The 14,573-nt window shown below is 43.5% G+C and overlaps 1 protein-coding gene across 1 annotated transcript in view; it reads left to right on the forward strand.

The window, feature by feature from the left end:
* Positions 1–14,573, forward strand: part of ADCY2 (adenylate cyclase 2) — a 378,985-nt gene that overhangs the window by 98,462 nt on the left and 265,950 nt on the right. The window contains exon 3 of the mRNA XM_074356066.1: positions 586–747. Within this exon, the coding sequence (XP_074212167.1) occupies positions 586–747 (162 nt within the window). The remainder of the gene's footprint in view (positions 1–585; positions 748–14,573) is intronic.

Below are 14,573 nucleotides of genomic sequence, written 5' to 3' on the forward strand. Positions count from 1 at the left end.
ATGTGTGTGCATGTATTTGTTTGAGTACTTGTTTTCAGTTTTCTAGGGTGTGTATTTAGGAATGAAAGAGCTGAGTCATGCTAATTGGTAGTTGTATATTTAACCTTTAGGAAACTGTCAAACTGTTTTCATGGTAGGAGACTCACCTCTAAGCTGTTTTTTGCATCTACTTCCACTAACTTCCCACAGACAACAGCCATCCATTCTCCCGGAACAGTATGACAGAAAATGTAAAGAGTCCAGATATGTGTTCTGAAGCACAGATACGAAACCCTGAGAGTTTAGGACCAGCTTTGTATCCCTGCCCTTGAACTACTCAGATTAACCTAATATCTGCAATTGTTTGGATACCAAAACTGGAAGTCCCTTGATTTTGAAAAAGAACCTTTTTTCCTTCCATCACATGGTTAGTCTTTTATTGTAATCCGGTGGATTAGTTTGAACACGCCTTCTTGTTCTGTCATGATATTGTCTCTTAAGTGGGTGTGGTTCCTGGGGGTTTACGCAGCCTTTCATGGGAAGGAGAGAGGAAGCACTTGGAGACAGGACTCTCTGACTCTCACTGTCCTTCTTGCCCACTTCTAGGTGTCATTCTTCCTCTTTATCATCTTCGTGGTGTACACCATGCTGCCCTTCAACATGCGAGATGCCATCATTGCCAGCGTCCTCACCTCCTCTTCCCACACCATCGTGCTGAGCGTCTGCCTGTCTGCAGCACCAGGGGCCAAGGAGCACCTAGTCTGGCAGGTGAGAGCACCTCTGCCTCTGCACGCTGACCTTCCCTATCCCTTCAGGGAGGGGGATGCCTTGCACCTGCTCAGGGTGTGACTGTTGGCTGGTACCTGGCTGGAGCTCCAGGTCTGCTCTGTGATGTTGACTCTGCGTTTTGCTGATGGGTAGGCAGCCAACTCCCTCCTCCACCACCAGAAGTCACTTAGCAATTAGCAGCAGTGAAAATTGGAAATGGCAATTCCGTTTTGCTGATTGATGGTTAAAAGCTGTTATTATACATTATAATTTAGCACTCTTTATTTTTAGAGTGAAATAACTTACACAGTTAAATTCATAATCCCCCCTCAAGCTCTCTGTACCTTGATATCCAAAACCCCATTTTTACAGAGGACAAAAGATTTCTCTATTTCTTAATCTTCCGGCAGGTCCCAGGACACAAAAGCATAATTCTTTAAATGCTGCAACAGCAAATTTAGTTTTACTAATACATGGCATTTCAACGAGACCATTCTATTTAGTTAGTTAAAAGCATTTAAAAAGCCATTTTATTTCCTATTAGGTACATCTGTAAACAGGAAGGTCAGTGGTTTGGGCTTTTTCTTAAAACTCTTTTTTTTAACCTGTAAAAAGTATATTTTGTTTTGCTGTACTGGAACCAAATGAAACAAACGCGGCCGTGTGTAAAATGCAGTGGGGTTGAGGAGAGAGTTATCAACAGCACTGTTGTTGCAAAGGGGCTTTTAGACGTGGGTTGTTTGAGCCCCGTGGGGTCTGACAAACCCATGTGTCACTCGCTTGGTGGAGTGCTGTGTCTGGGAACTTGAGACGGTGTTGGAGGCTCAGCCTTGGGTCTGCAGTAACCGCTTGTAGCTGGAATGCTTTCTAGGGACCCCTTTCCTAGGTAGCCCTGTCCCAGCTCTCATGACACAGTGTTCATTGAGAGCAGCCTGAAAGACACGTCCTTTGCGGGCACTGAGAGAGGGTAAAGGCAGTGGCCCAGTTTGGCACGGTGGCCTCCAGTTATTTGGACATTACTAAGAAACGTCCCCTCCAGGAGGTGGAGAAAACCGTGTCTTCACGCGTTCCCTGTGACTGAGCAGAATAGACACGTCAGTAGCGTGGCCAGAGACACACACGGCGTCCGGTCAGTCACTAACCAAATGGGAGAAAGAAGGTGGGTATTTTATTAAAAGAGGAAACAACTCCGCTGCGCCTGGGAAGTGGTGGCAGAAGTGTTCCTTCTTCCACGCACTCTGCCCAGCTCTGACTCGCCGTTTCTGCGTTTCGGAGCCTCCCTTGGGGATATTTAGGACATTTCTCCTTTCTCCCATCACGTCCACGCTCCACCCTCCCTTCAGTGGGGCCGTCAAGCCCAACCTTAGGTGGTCACGTGCAGGTCAGGGCGATGGGTATGTTTTATGCAGGAATGAGCACATAACTTGCTCCGACAGTTTACACTATGAAAGTCACTGCAGGAAAGATCTCGTCACACAGGCAACGGGCACTCAAACTTGTTCCCCAGCTTGCAGCATCTTCCTGGTTTTGGGTTACCCCGGAACACATCCCTTGAATATTTTGTAGCCATTTCTTCTGCTGTTTCATGAATCAATAGAGTGTCTGCTGGTGCGATGTGATAGAAGAGACATCTGGGAAATGAGGGTTAGGATACCTGCCTGTAGGGCTCAAACGGGGTTAAAAGACATAGGAAAAAGTAAGTGATTTGTAAAGAACCTGTCATATTTTAGATATCAAGAACTGTACTGGTTTTTTTTTTTTTTTAAGCACTGTTATTTTCTTGCTTTGGTTAAAAGAAAAAAAGAAATGTGGAAAGAATGTAATCTTAAATTTTTATTCACTCAATTTCCAAAACCAACAAAGAAAAATACTCCTTATCAGTAGACAGGCAGAGATAGGATAATTCTGGAATAGCAAAAAGAATTAAAAATTCTTCATTCCATAGTGTTTCATATAAAAATAACATTGAAAGGAACAGAAGAATGTAAGGTCAAGGTTTCCATCCCTTCAGAAATAATTTCGCAGTGATTTCCAGAGCTGGGAAAGGCAAAATCTGCCAACAGATTTAAAATGGAAGGTTCATAGGTAAACATCAAAGTAATGAGGTAAGAGAGCTTTTAAGTACCTTGGCCACTGCTGGAAATATGACCTAAAAATAACAGTGGTTTGTGATGCATGAAAACATGTTACTGAATTCTTTTTATGAACAGTGTATATAAGACAGAAGGTTAGGTGGTAATATCGCTGTGGTGTCATCGTTAAAGCAAAGCTATTTAAAATGAAGAATACTGGTCTGAAATAAAGAATGAGATGTCCGCCACTAGTACCGCCCTGCTTTCTGAGACCCCAGGGAGTGCTTTTTACTTCACGTGGATCTGGAGTAGTAATTTTTTGTTTCATTTTATTCTTTGAACATTGACAATCCATTAACAGTGTGTAGTAACTTCTCTGTTCACAAGAATATTGACTTAATGAGAACCCTTATTCCCCTTCTGTCTTGTGTCTCAGTTCATTGTTCTCAGGAAATTGATTTCATCTGCATTTGTCTTCAAGTAGAATTCATTCTCCAGCTATGATAAATAATCTACTCGAGGAAATTTACTTAATACCTGAAAATTATGGACGGTGTTTCCTAACACATTTAAACAGAGAGTATAACCCGAATGCGTTTTTTTTTTACAGACCTACCAATGCGTTGCAGATCCAGTACAGATAATGTTTTTCCTCTAAGCCTTTCAGAGATAGGTTGCCAATCTGATGTTCCACTGCCCCCAGATGCTTTAGTGTGTAGTTCCCGCGGTACCGCCCTCCTGCATAGCCGCAATGCGGCCGTCAAAGCCAGAAATGCACCTGGTTCAGTTGCTGACGTTCAGGTCCCTCCAGCTTTCCCAGTAGTGTCCTTTACAGCAAAAGGGCCCACTCATCACGTTCTGTTCTTAAGTCTCCTTGCTTTTCCGTCTGGAACAATCCCTTAGTCTTTCCTTGGCTTTCATTATCTTAACGCATTTGAAGGTGGCAGGCCAGTTATTTTGTAAGATGTCCTTTAAATTGTGGTGTCCAGTATTTCCACATGAACAGGTTCAGTTACACATTTTGGCAGGAATCACAGAAGGGGTGGTGTGTCCTCATCACGTTCTGTCTAGGGCCCGTCCGTCCACTTCACCCCGTTACTTACAGTGTCCTTGCTATTGGGGTGCTGTCCACCAGACTTTCCCATTTTGAAATTACTCTTTTCCTCCTTGTAATTATGCATATTTTGTGAAGAGATGCTTTGAAACCAGGCAAATATCCTGTTTCTCATCAAACTTTCAATGTATTCGTTTACTTACTAGTATCTGCACGGCCTGGTGCTCAGTAGGTTATAAACCGTTGCCATCCCTGTGTATTTTGATGCCCAGATGGCCTCAGATTTCTCTAGTGTGTGCCCCTTCAAGCTGTACCTTTGACAGGTCCCCATGATTCTTCGAGCATTTCCTCAATTTCTGGCACAAGATATCTCATCTCATGCCCTCCCTGCCCTGGCCCTAAAATCAGCCGTCTCTCCAAGGAGCCCTGGTGCTTTTTGGTGAAGAATGACATTTAGTGGCAAGATCTGGGCTTTGGGTCTTTCCATTGCCACTGAGGTGTCAGTGCCCCAAGCCAAGGCCCACACTTTGTACGTCTCTATTTTTATATCTACTTACGTATTAGACACCGTGACTTCACACTGGTATTTCCATCTCCAGCCCGATGTAAGTGTCATGCCAGTTCTCTGTCCCTCCATGGCAGCTCCCTTGATCAGTAGTGAGAAATACTTAGCTCCCAGGATCCATAATATTTTACATATTTGATGAATCCCCGTATGTGAGGCGTCTCCTATCTGGATTGTCAACACCTTCCCCTGCTCAGGTGCCCTCTCACTTGGCCTGGTGTCCCCTCCCCAGACCATGTTCCCCTCCCCCAGCTGGGGCTCTGGCATCCCATCTACATGGGGGTGTCCCCTCCCCTAGGTGGGGCTCAGACACCCAGTCCATGTGAGGGTGCCCCTCCCCCAGCTGGGGCTCTGACACCCGGTCCATGGGAAGGTGTCCCCTCCCCCAACTGCGGCCCTGTCCCCTGTGCTTGACTTTCCCCACCGCAGACATGCCTCACACCCAGCCCAGTTTGCCCTGGGTGAGTTTGGCTTCCCCCATTCCCTGCTGGTGCTGGTGCTTCCTTGCTCTGCCTCACCTGAGGGCTGAGCACTGAGTTATTCAGGGGGTAAGAAAAGTACGGGAAGGGAAGGGGAGGAGGCTGGGCCAGGAAGAGGAAGAGGAAGAGAGCGAACACACTTGGAATGGACTTGGCTTGTGGCCGAGGCAGAGATTCTTTTCAGTTACTCTCTCTGATTCCCTTCGTACTGGTCCGGGCAACTTTTCTTCTAACTCTTTTCTGTCTTTGTTTTCCTAACTGGGTTTCAAAGAGGAATTTTTCTAGAATCTGCGGTAGTTAAGGGACTCTGAAACCCTTAATAACCAAGAGAATAAGTTATTCAGATACTAGGAAACTTTAAAAAAAGAAAGCAGTTTTGTATTGTCTATGTAAGAAGGCTATTTTGTTTCTCTATCATAAATTTAGCATAAGCACCAAAAGCCCTTAATAATTTATGATTAACAAGAAAATAAGAATTTTACCTGTATCAGTAGAGTAACATGCATGTGATGGAAAGGTCCACAGAAGCAGCCAGGAGTCTTTTTTGTTTACGATTGTGTTAAAGCAGAGGGAAGCCGGGGCTAGGAAGACACGGTGAGAGCTCCCACCTTGTGCCGGGGTGCCTGCCTCCCGCTCGGGCCCTGCGCCGGCAGTTCTGCAGAGACGACCAGGATCTGGGTGGGGGTCTGCCTCCCTGGTAGGGGTGGCGGGTCCATCGCCCTGGAGCTCGGCCCCGCCTGCGCCCTGTGCTTGCCTGGCCCTCGCTTCATCTTCAGCACACGCCTTGTCTGTTCTCTGTGTGCTAAGCTTCTGTAGGTCAGCGTCACGTCAGCACAATACTGAACCATCCTCAAGGAATTTCCACGCATCCCTATTTATATATTACAATTACATTTTGTATCTGGAACTTGCTTACTTTTCTTATATTTTTATTTCCTTGGTATTTGTAGCACGGTCAGCATTTTCATTGTGTGTATCTTGTATTTTCTCATGAGAGAGAAAGGGGAATTTGTAGATTTCTTCAGCAAGCAGTTTGTATAAGGATCCATAGTTATTAAAGAAGATCAGCTGAGCAGTGCATATTGATTTTCTGACAGGGTTTCTCATATCTCAGAGACATTTTATAGGATTCCTTTATGCAGTGGATTCTTTCATATATTTAAGTCGTGATACAGTTTGAAAAATTTTAGTTTGGACCTCAAGTAGAAAATATAGCCTGTCCTCTATGGCAAGTGTGTAATCAGTAGTAAGGCAGATTTGTTACATAACTGATTCTTTTTCAGTATAATTCAGGAACTGTGTGTTGGAGTCTGGAATTAAATTGCATTTAGAATCTAATCTGAGAAGCTCAAAGGAAAAACAGCAGGTTACCAGCTGCCCAGTTTCTGGCTGTGGAGGAGACTAATTGTCAGGAATTTGGATCTCTGTTCCTACTGTTCATCTTTAGAGAAGCTTAGGATATTAATATTTTTCCACAAGGGGCTGGGGGAGGGGGTGGAGATTGTACCACAGTTCATTTTGCATAGCATCCAGCTATGAATTGGTTATGATCGGTAGCCTACTTGAGCAAGCTATCATTTACCTGTTCTAAAGACATTACAATGTGGAAGGAGTGGGGTAAGTGTAGAGAAGAGGTAAAAACGGGCAAGTACTTACTGTGGCTGAATCCTAAAGCACATCTAAATGCCCATCACACCTCTGCTCTCCTTTCTCCTTCTGTTCCTGAGTCCAAGCTGGTACTGCTTGCCACACAGCAGGCCAGTAAATCGAGAGACGAGTTGTTGGGGCAAGGAATAGCCACTTTATTTGGAAAGCCAGCACACTGAGAAGATGGTGGACTAGTGTCCCAAAGAACCATCTTGCCCGGGGTTGGATGCTAATGTTTTTTATAGAACAAAGATGGGGAAGTGAGGAGGTAAAGGTAAAAAAGAAGGAGGGGAGCGATAAAATTGTTACAGATATTTCCTGGTTCGGGCCAGACCCACGAGGGGTGTGTTAATTGTTTCCTTCCTGCAGTCATTCCCAGGTGGGCCTGGTCAGGATGTTTCCTGTGAGCTAAACAAAGGTATTTTATTTTATTTTATTAACTTTTTTTTTATTAAGTTATAGTCATTTTACAATATTGTGTCAAATTTCAGTGTACAGCACAATTTTTCAGTTATACATGAACATACATATATTCATTGTCACATTTTTTTTCCCACTGTGAGCTACCACAAGATCTTGTATATATTTCCCTGTGCTATACAATGTGATCTTGTTTATCTATTCTGCATATGCCTGTCAGTATCTACAGATTTTGAACTCCTAGTCTGTCCCTTCCCACCCCCCATCCCCCTTGGCAACCACAAGTGTGTATTCTATGTCTATGAGTCTGTTCTATTTTGTATTTATGTTCTTTTTTTTTAGATTCCACATATGATCGATCTCATATGGAATTTTTCTCTTTAGCTTAACATTCAGGCCTGGGAGGCAGGGGTCCTGGAGTTAGGCCATTATGTATACTTGAAGCTTATAGGCAGTGTCCCTTTAGTGATTAACTTCTAGCAAAAGCAATAGAATACGAAGGTTGAAGGAAAAGAAACAGATCTGATATGGAGTCAGATTTGTTCTTTCCTATTACACTTCATTATCCTTGCCCCAGCTGGACAGGTAAACCCCATTCTCCTCTAAATGACAGGGACTTTGCACCATCTCATCCCACCAAAGAGAGTTTGGTGTAGGGCAAGTGAACAATGAAACAAAAATTTACACTTCCCTGCAGGATACCAAACCCTTTAAAAACGCTCTGGCAATTTTGAGAATGTTTGCGGCCAGGAAGCTTTATGTTGGTAATAGACTGTTTGACTCTAATGACGGAATGAGATCCAGGTTTGTTTTCTAGTGTTTGTGAAGCTGTCTTGGGGAGGGGGCAGAAGGAACAGAGGTAAAGGGAAGCCTTCTTAGACTACGAGTTTTGTCTTAGAGATTTGATCAAAGGAGCCTGAAAAAGAAAAATTTCTCTAAAAATGAAAAATACCATTGATGAGCCATCAGCCGTCTCTGTCCTTTTCTTGAATCTGTCACCTGAATCCTGAGCTTTCAGTTCTTTCAAAGGAATGGATTCGTGTCAAATTAGACACATCATTACAGACTGATCACATGCTGGCTGAACGCCGCATTGCCCTGGCTGACATCGGTGGTTTTCCTTTACTTTCACCAACCCATGCATTTTGTTCCATTACACACAGAGATCTGAGGCACTCTCCATTCCACATGTTTATTTTTGAGGAGAGTTTGTGGAGGATATTGATGTCTAATCATTTATTAAACCATCAGTGATGCTTTTTAAAATCCCTAGAAAACAAGGAGAGCATCAGCAGCACCCCACCATGGGGCGTCGCACAGGATGGGCTCCTTCTGTGTACTTGCAGGACAAATGATGAATCTGCTGGATTGTGTGAACTTGAGAGGGTACTATATCTGCAGCTTGACTTTAGCAAGAACTTTGCTCTAGTTCTAAGGGGTGTCTTTAAAGAGTAGAGAGAAAGCCAATGAGCTGGTGCCATGGAGAGAGTATGTGCACATAGTCACCGGGAGGCACCCCAAGGAGAGACAGGGCTGGGGGTGTTCCTAGTTATCTGCAAAGTGTGAAGAATAATAATAATGACTTCTTCCTCGGGCAGCAGAGATGATTAAATGAGATGATAAATGAAAAGGACTTAACTGGACCGGGTACATAGTGAGTACGTCAGTGAGTAATACCAGGTGTTGATAATGTTAACTGCACGGTGACAGACCTGCAGCAGTCTCATCATATTTGTGGAGTGCAGTGGACTGGATAGGCTGGGCGCATAGGGAAGGGACATGCTTTCTATCCATTTTTGCAGCAGTAATCACAGCATGCCTCCCTTAGGTGATGTGAGGTCCTGCTGGCCAGACTCTGGGTGAATCATGTTTGATATCCTTCTCAGTAGCTCGTGAATGTCTTGATATGAGAGAGAATATGAGGTGGTGGGTAGAGCATGTGCTTTGGTCTCAGGTGGAATCTGAGTGTGGATTCTCTTCTCCCGCTTAACAGCCCTGTGCAGTGAACATGAGGATGGGCCACTCGCATCTCCCTGAAAGAAAGGCCGGCTGTCCTGCTGTTGAGGGTGTTGTTAGTGACTGACTTTCAGCTCTTAGACGCTTCCAGGCTGCCTTAGGTGCATAGAGCTCCCAGCTCAATGTCATACCTTTCAAAGAGTGGTCCACATCCGTGACTGATAGAGTTGGGGGTTTAAATTCTCTCCGTTTTGGCCCAATGCAGAACAGGTCCGATGGGCCATTTTAGCTCCAGAGCTTCTTTGAGTTTGTCTGAAGTTGTCAGGCCCACATCCCAGCTCAGCCTCTCCCTCTGCCAAGTCCTGCATCCTTCCTTCCTGATGGGCGTTGATCCAAACGGCATCCCCTAATAAACACCGATTTCTGTTTCAGAATGTGCTTCCTGGAGAACCCAACTGCAGCATCAAATAAACTTGTACTAATTCTTTGGTTTACTCAGTTTTCTCATCTCTAATATGGCGACAGTAACACCAGCCTCCCTAGATAGTCGCTGGCCTTGGTGCTGATTAGATGATTTAGTGTACAAGAACTGTTACCAAGCAGGGCTTGTCCTTAGCCCTCACTAAACAGTAGACAGAAGCAGCAGCAGTAATGTATTTTGTTAAGTCTAAATGACTTTTACAGAAGCTAAGAAATGTAGAGCATAGAAATACTTCGAGGATATATGTTAAAAACCAAAGTCCGAGTGACCTATGGAATTAAGTAGGGTGAAAGTTGCATCATACGTATGTAAGACTCTCAGAGCCAGGTCTGGTCTGGTTGACCATCCTGCAGTGTGTCCTACCCAGACTTAAGGTAGGGGGCATGGCTTCATCCTGGTGAGGTGCCAGAAGCCCACACTCCATTGACGAGTGGAGCTCAGAAGTTCTGCTAATTCCTGTGCATCTGTAGGGTAATGGAATAGTTGGGTTTGGAAACACGAGACACAGCTCACCTCTTGTCAGGACTGAGAGAGAAGCATTTATAGGGTCGGTTGCCACTGTCTTGTTCCCTGCAAAAGCCACTCCTGTTCCCTAGACACCCATGGGGATTGCTCACTTGGACCAGCCACTGGTGCCTTGATGGGTTGGATCTGACCATCCTGCAGCTCAGCTTTGTGGTCATAGAGACGTGCATATATACAGCTCCATCTTGTGCATCACTCCTACCACACCCCCACCTGAGATACTGTATTGGTTTCCTAATCCTGCTGAAAAAAATTACCGCAATCTTGGTTGCTTAAAACAACAGCAGTTTCTAAATTCTGAAGTTTATCATTTCAAAGAAATCAAAACCAAGGTGTTGGCAAAGCTGGGTTCCCTGGATGCTCTGAGGGAGAAGATTTTCACACCTCTCTCCTAGCTTCTGGTGGTCACCAGCAGTAGTTGGCATCCCTTGGCCTGGGGCTTCAAAACTCCAATCTCTGCGCCCATCCTCACTGGCCTCTTCATGTCTCTGCATCTTGTCCCCTTCTGTCTCTTACAGGGACACTGGCCATTGTCTTTAAGGCCCACTCTGATAATCTCATAGCAGCATCCTTAATTTAATTAGATCTGCAATGACTCTTATTTCAAGCAAGTTCATAATCTGAGGTTCCCATTAGACATAACTTCAGGGTCTTCTGTTCAACCCACTACAGACACCAGCAGCCACAGCTGGACAGCAGTTCCACCCTCTCCCGCAGGACTTGCCCCAGACTCTCCATGTATTGTACGAGACCAGAGGGTCTGTGGAGCTCCGCTTGCCTTGCCTGCTCAGGTGTGACTAAGCTCTACGGTGTGTAACAGATGGAGATACTTGCTTGGAAGTATCTATGGTAACACGTAGGGAAAGAAAGCAAAGCTGGAAGAGTTTAGAGTGAGGAAACATACGGGAATTCCACTCTTGTTTAAATAAAACTCTCATCCATAGGGTAGTCAGCAAGGATTCCTGAGGGATGGTTGCAGATGGGAGGGCAACTGAACATCTGTCATTGGCTCTTTGCCCAACTTTTTAAAAAACAGGTGATATGGTCACATTTAAAAAAAAATTTAAGATAAAGGTTTCAAAAGGTTTTCAGTAAATATGCTTCTTCCAAGCATTTTGAATTCTCTCATTGTTTGTAGTGGTTTTTCATTTGATCCTTTTAGGATTTCTGGGTATATAATCACATCATTTTCAAATGAATATGCATTTTCTGATTTTTTAAAACTGTCTTTTCTTTCCAATTGCTTTGCCTTGTGCCTCCAGAAAAAAAAAATTAACATTAGCATGGTAGTAGACTCACTTGTTTTTTTATTATTATTATTTAGTAGGACTGATGTTTGTGCTTTAAGCAGTATGCTGGCTTTTGGATTAAGTTAAATAAATGTTATAATTTGAAGGATGTAACTATTCCTAGTTAGAGACATTTTCTTTTTTGTTTTTTTTTAAACAATGATCTTGAACTTTATCAAAAGACTTTTTAAAAAAAATAACCCATGGGCAAAATTGTGTGATCTATCCTCTTTTATAGTATTGAAAAATTATTGAATTTCTGGAATTAAGTCAGCAGGTCATGTTGTGTTTTTATCTAATTTGCTGCTTGGTTCTTTTGACTAACAATTATGAAGGATTTTGAGTCTATTTTGACAATAAGAGCAAGTGCAGGCAGCACTGGCCATGGGCCAGGGATGAGGCTGGATGCTTCGCTCATGGGTGACCACCTTCCATCCCAAATGTTCATTTAGAAGAGAGAACATTCCCTTTTTTTTTTCTGTGCAAATTCTTCTGTTCAGATTTACTTTCTTTTCTGGAATGTTTTTCTCAAAGATGCACTCTTATAACTGTAGTTTCTTTCATCTAAGATTGCAGTTGTATTCCATGGAGTTGAGTAACCTCTTCTCATGGTTTCACTTATCTTTGTTCTTGTGTGTACTTTTCCCTGGTTAGTTTCTTATTCTTCAGATTTGTCCTTTCTCTGTTAACTCCTGATTCGTCTTAACAATTTTTTGCTTATTTCTTTTATTTCTCCAAAGGGTGAATTTTTAATATATTTATTATTTTTATTGATTTTCTGTAATTTTATTTCAGCTTTTTATTTATTAATTCCTTACATTAATTTTCCTTGGGCTTGTTTTATTTTATTTCAAACTTTTTGTGTTAGATGCTTAATCCATTCATTTTTTCTCTTTTATTTACATACATGAAAGTATTGCAGGCTATGCATTTTCCTCTGGAGCCTGCTTTAGCTCTATGCTTTGTTTGTACCCATCATCATTATTTCCTAGATACTTTGATGATTTGGTTTGAATTTCTTTTCTGACACAGAGGAACTTCGTTGTTGTCTTATTTTTAGATGATAGTGGATTTTTATTTTCTGCTTTATTATTAATTTTAGCCCTTTCTGCATTAAGATTGGAGAACTGTCTGTGCTCTTTCTACTTTTTAGAATTTATTGAGGTCATTGTTTGGTAATCGAAGGCCAGCCTGGACTGCTCCTTCCCCTTACAACAGAATTGATCTTTCTGCCTGATTGCCCAAGGGGCTTCTTTATTTCTGAAGTCCAGCAACTTTACTGCAACTTGATGCTTTATTACTGCTTGGCACTTAATTTTCCATTTTTGCAGAGTCCCTTTTTGATATGAACTACATGCCGCTGCTGCTACTGCTAACCACGCTCATCACCACCACTAGAGCTCTGAGCACTCGTGGGGGTGAGTTGCTGTGCTAAGTGACGCTCAAGTCCTTGTGTTCCTCTAGCCAGTGGAGATGCTTAGGGACAGAACCTCCATGCTTCAGAGCAGGACTGCTGCCTGCAGGCGCCTGGTGATGCCACTCCTTCTGGAGCCCGGCCTCCTGAGCATCCTGAATCCAAGAGGGTTTCCACCAATATTCCTTCAATTGCAAAAGAGGGTGGGGCGTGACTTTTACACCTCTGGGTGGGCTCCTCACCTTGGCGAGGTGCGTTTCTGCTTCCTTTCTGAATCTGTGGCCTCCTTTACTAGGGTTCTCTTATAGTTCTTTTCTTGATTTCCCGCCTCTGGGCCCTGATTGCATTTAGAAGCCCTTGGAATCTGGAGGGTCTATTGATCTTCTAATTTTGTTGAAAATATGAATTATATATGTATTTCCTGTGCGCTTTGGTATTCTGGTTAATTTCCAAGAAAAGAAGAAGAAATGCCATCTTTATGGGTCAAACTGGAAATACTTAGTTTTTAACCTTTTATTGGTTTCTTAAATTTTCACCTTCTGTGTCAAACTCTAGATCAAGACATTGACCAAAAAATGGGACGAGGAAGTAGAAAATAACAGGTAAAGAGACTAAACAGCTCAGGGCTCCACTCTTAGGACCTCATCTAATCTGAGTTACTTCCTTACCCTACATCCAGTCACATGGGGGGTTAGGGCCCCAACATGTGAATTTGGGGGAGACACAGTTTGGTCCATGGCAGTTGGTTTGTCTGATTTACTAAAAGTTTAGCAAGTGTGAGCCCCAGCATTGTTTAGAGGACTCGTGCTTCAAAGCCTTCTGTTCTAGTCCTGGGGCGTTCCTGCTCTCCTCTCCGCGTTTGAACTCACGGAGACAGACCTGAGCTGACCAGAAGCAGAGCTAAGGTGGTGAAGCGACCAGTGCCCATGGGGAGTCACTGATCTGGAGATGAAGGCTGAGGGCGTGGGGACCCTCCTCACTTCTCTGCCCAATCCCGTAGTCTGCTCTGTGTTATGATTTTCTGCACGAATCCTCCCATCCTCTTCCAGGATGCTTATTTGTCTGTGTGTTCTTCTGTCACACATCCCTGGGCCTTGAGATGAGCTGTTGAGATCTGTGGCAGGAATCTGAGCTTTTTAATATTTTTATTTGTCCCAGCACAGAGGGTACACAATGTTAAATGGATGCCTGCATGAATAGACTCATGAGGGGTGGGATGAAAGTGCGTGCAAACACATGGCATCGTAAACATCCGTGCTCCTTGGGTAGATAACACCAAACGAGGGGACTGGCGGGCAGTTCTTTCTCTGTGCGACATCTCTGAGCATGAGCGCTGGGCGAGGTGGTCATGTCCTTTAAAGAGGGTCAGGAAGCGAGGAGGGTACAGCTCAGTGGTAGCGTGTGTGTTTAGCATGCAGGAGGTCCTGGGTTCAATCCCGAGTGCCTCCATTAACACAAAATAAATGAATATGCCTAAAAACCTCCCTCCTCAAAATGAGATAAAAATTCAGCAAAAAAAATTCACAAATGAAAAAAACTTTTTTTTTAAAGAATCAGGAAGAGTGACAATGACCCTGACACCCTTAATTAAACTTCTATTTTGTCATTTTGCTTTCATCACGACGTAAGATCCTCACATGAATTTTAAGTAAGTTTTAAACCAAACTTGTAGTGTTATAATCAGAGGAAAGACACGATCCTAATTAGGATCTGGGTACACACAGGGTTCGAGGATCCAGGAGTACTTGTCCTTAACAGGAAAATTAGACAAAATTGAACTGGTCTCCAGTGATGTTAACATGATTCATAAGAAAAATCGGCTGGAGGCTTGAGTCCAAGCAGCCCCTGCGAGCTTAGCCCCTGCGAGCTTTGTCCCTGGACCGATACAGAGCATTTTACTCATTTAGCCACTTAAAGAGGCAGA

This window comes from Camelus bactrianus, chromosome 3 (genome assembly GCF_048773025.1).
Source record: "Camelus bactrianus isolate YW-2024 breed Bactrian camel chromosome 3, ASM4877302v1, whole genome shotgun sequence".
In the NCBI taxonomy this organism is placed as follows: Eukaryota; Metazoa; Chordata; class Mammalia; order Artiodactyla; family Camelidae; genus Camelus; species Camelus bactrianus.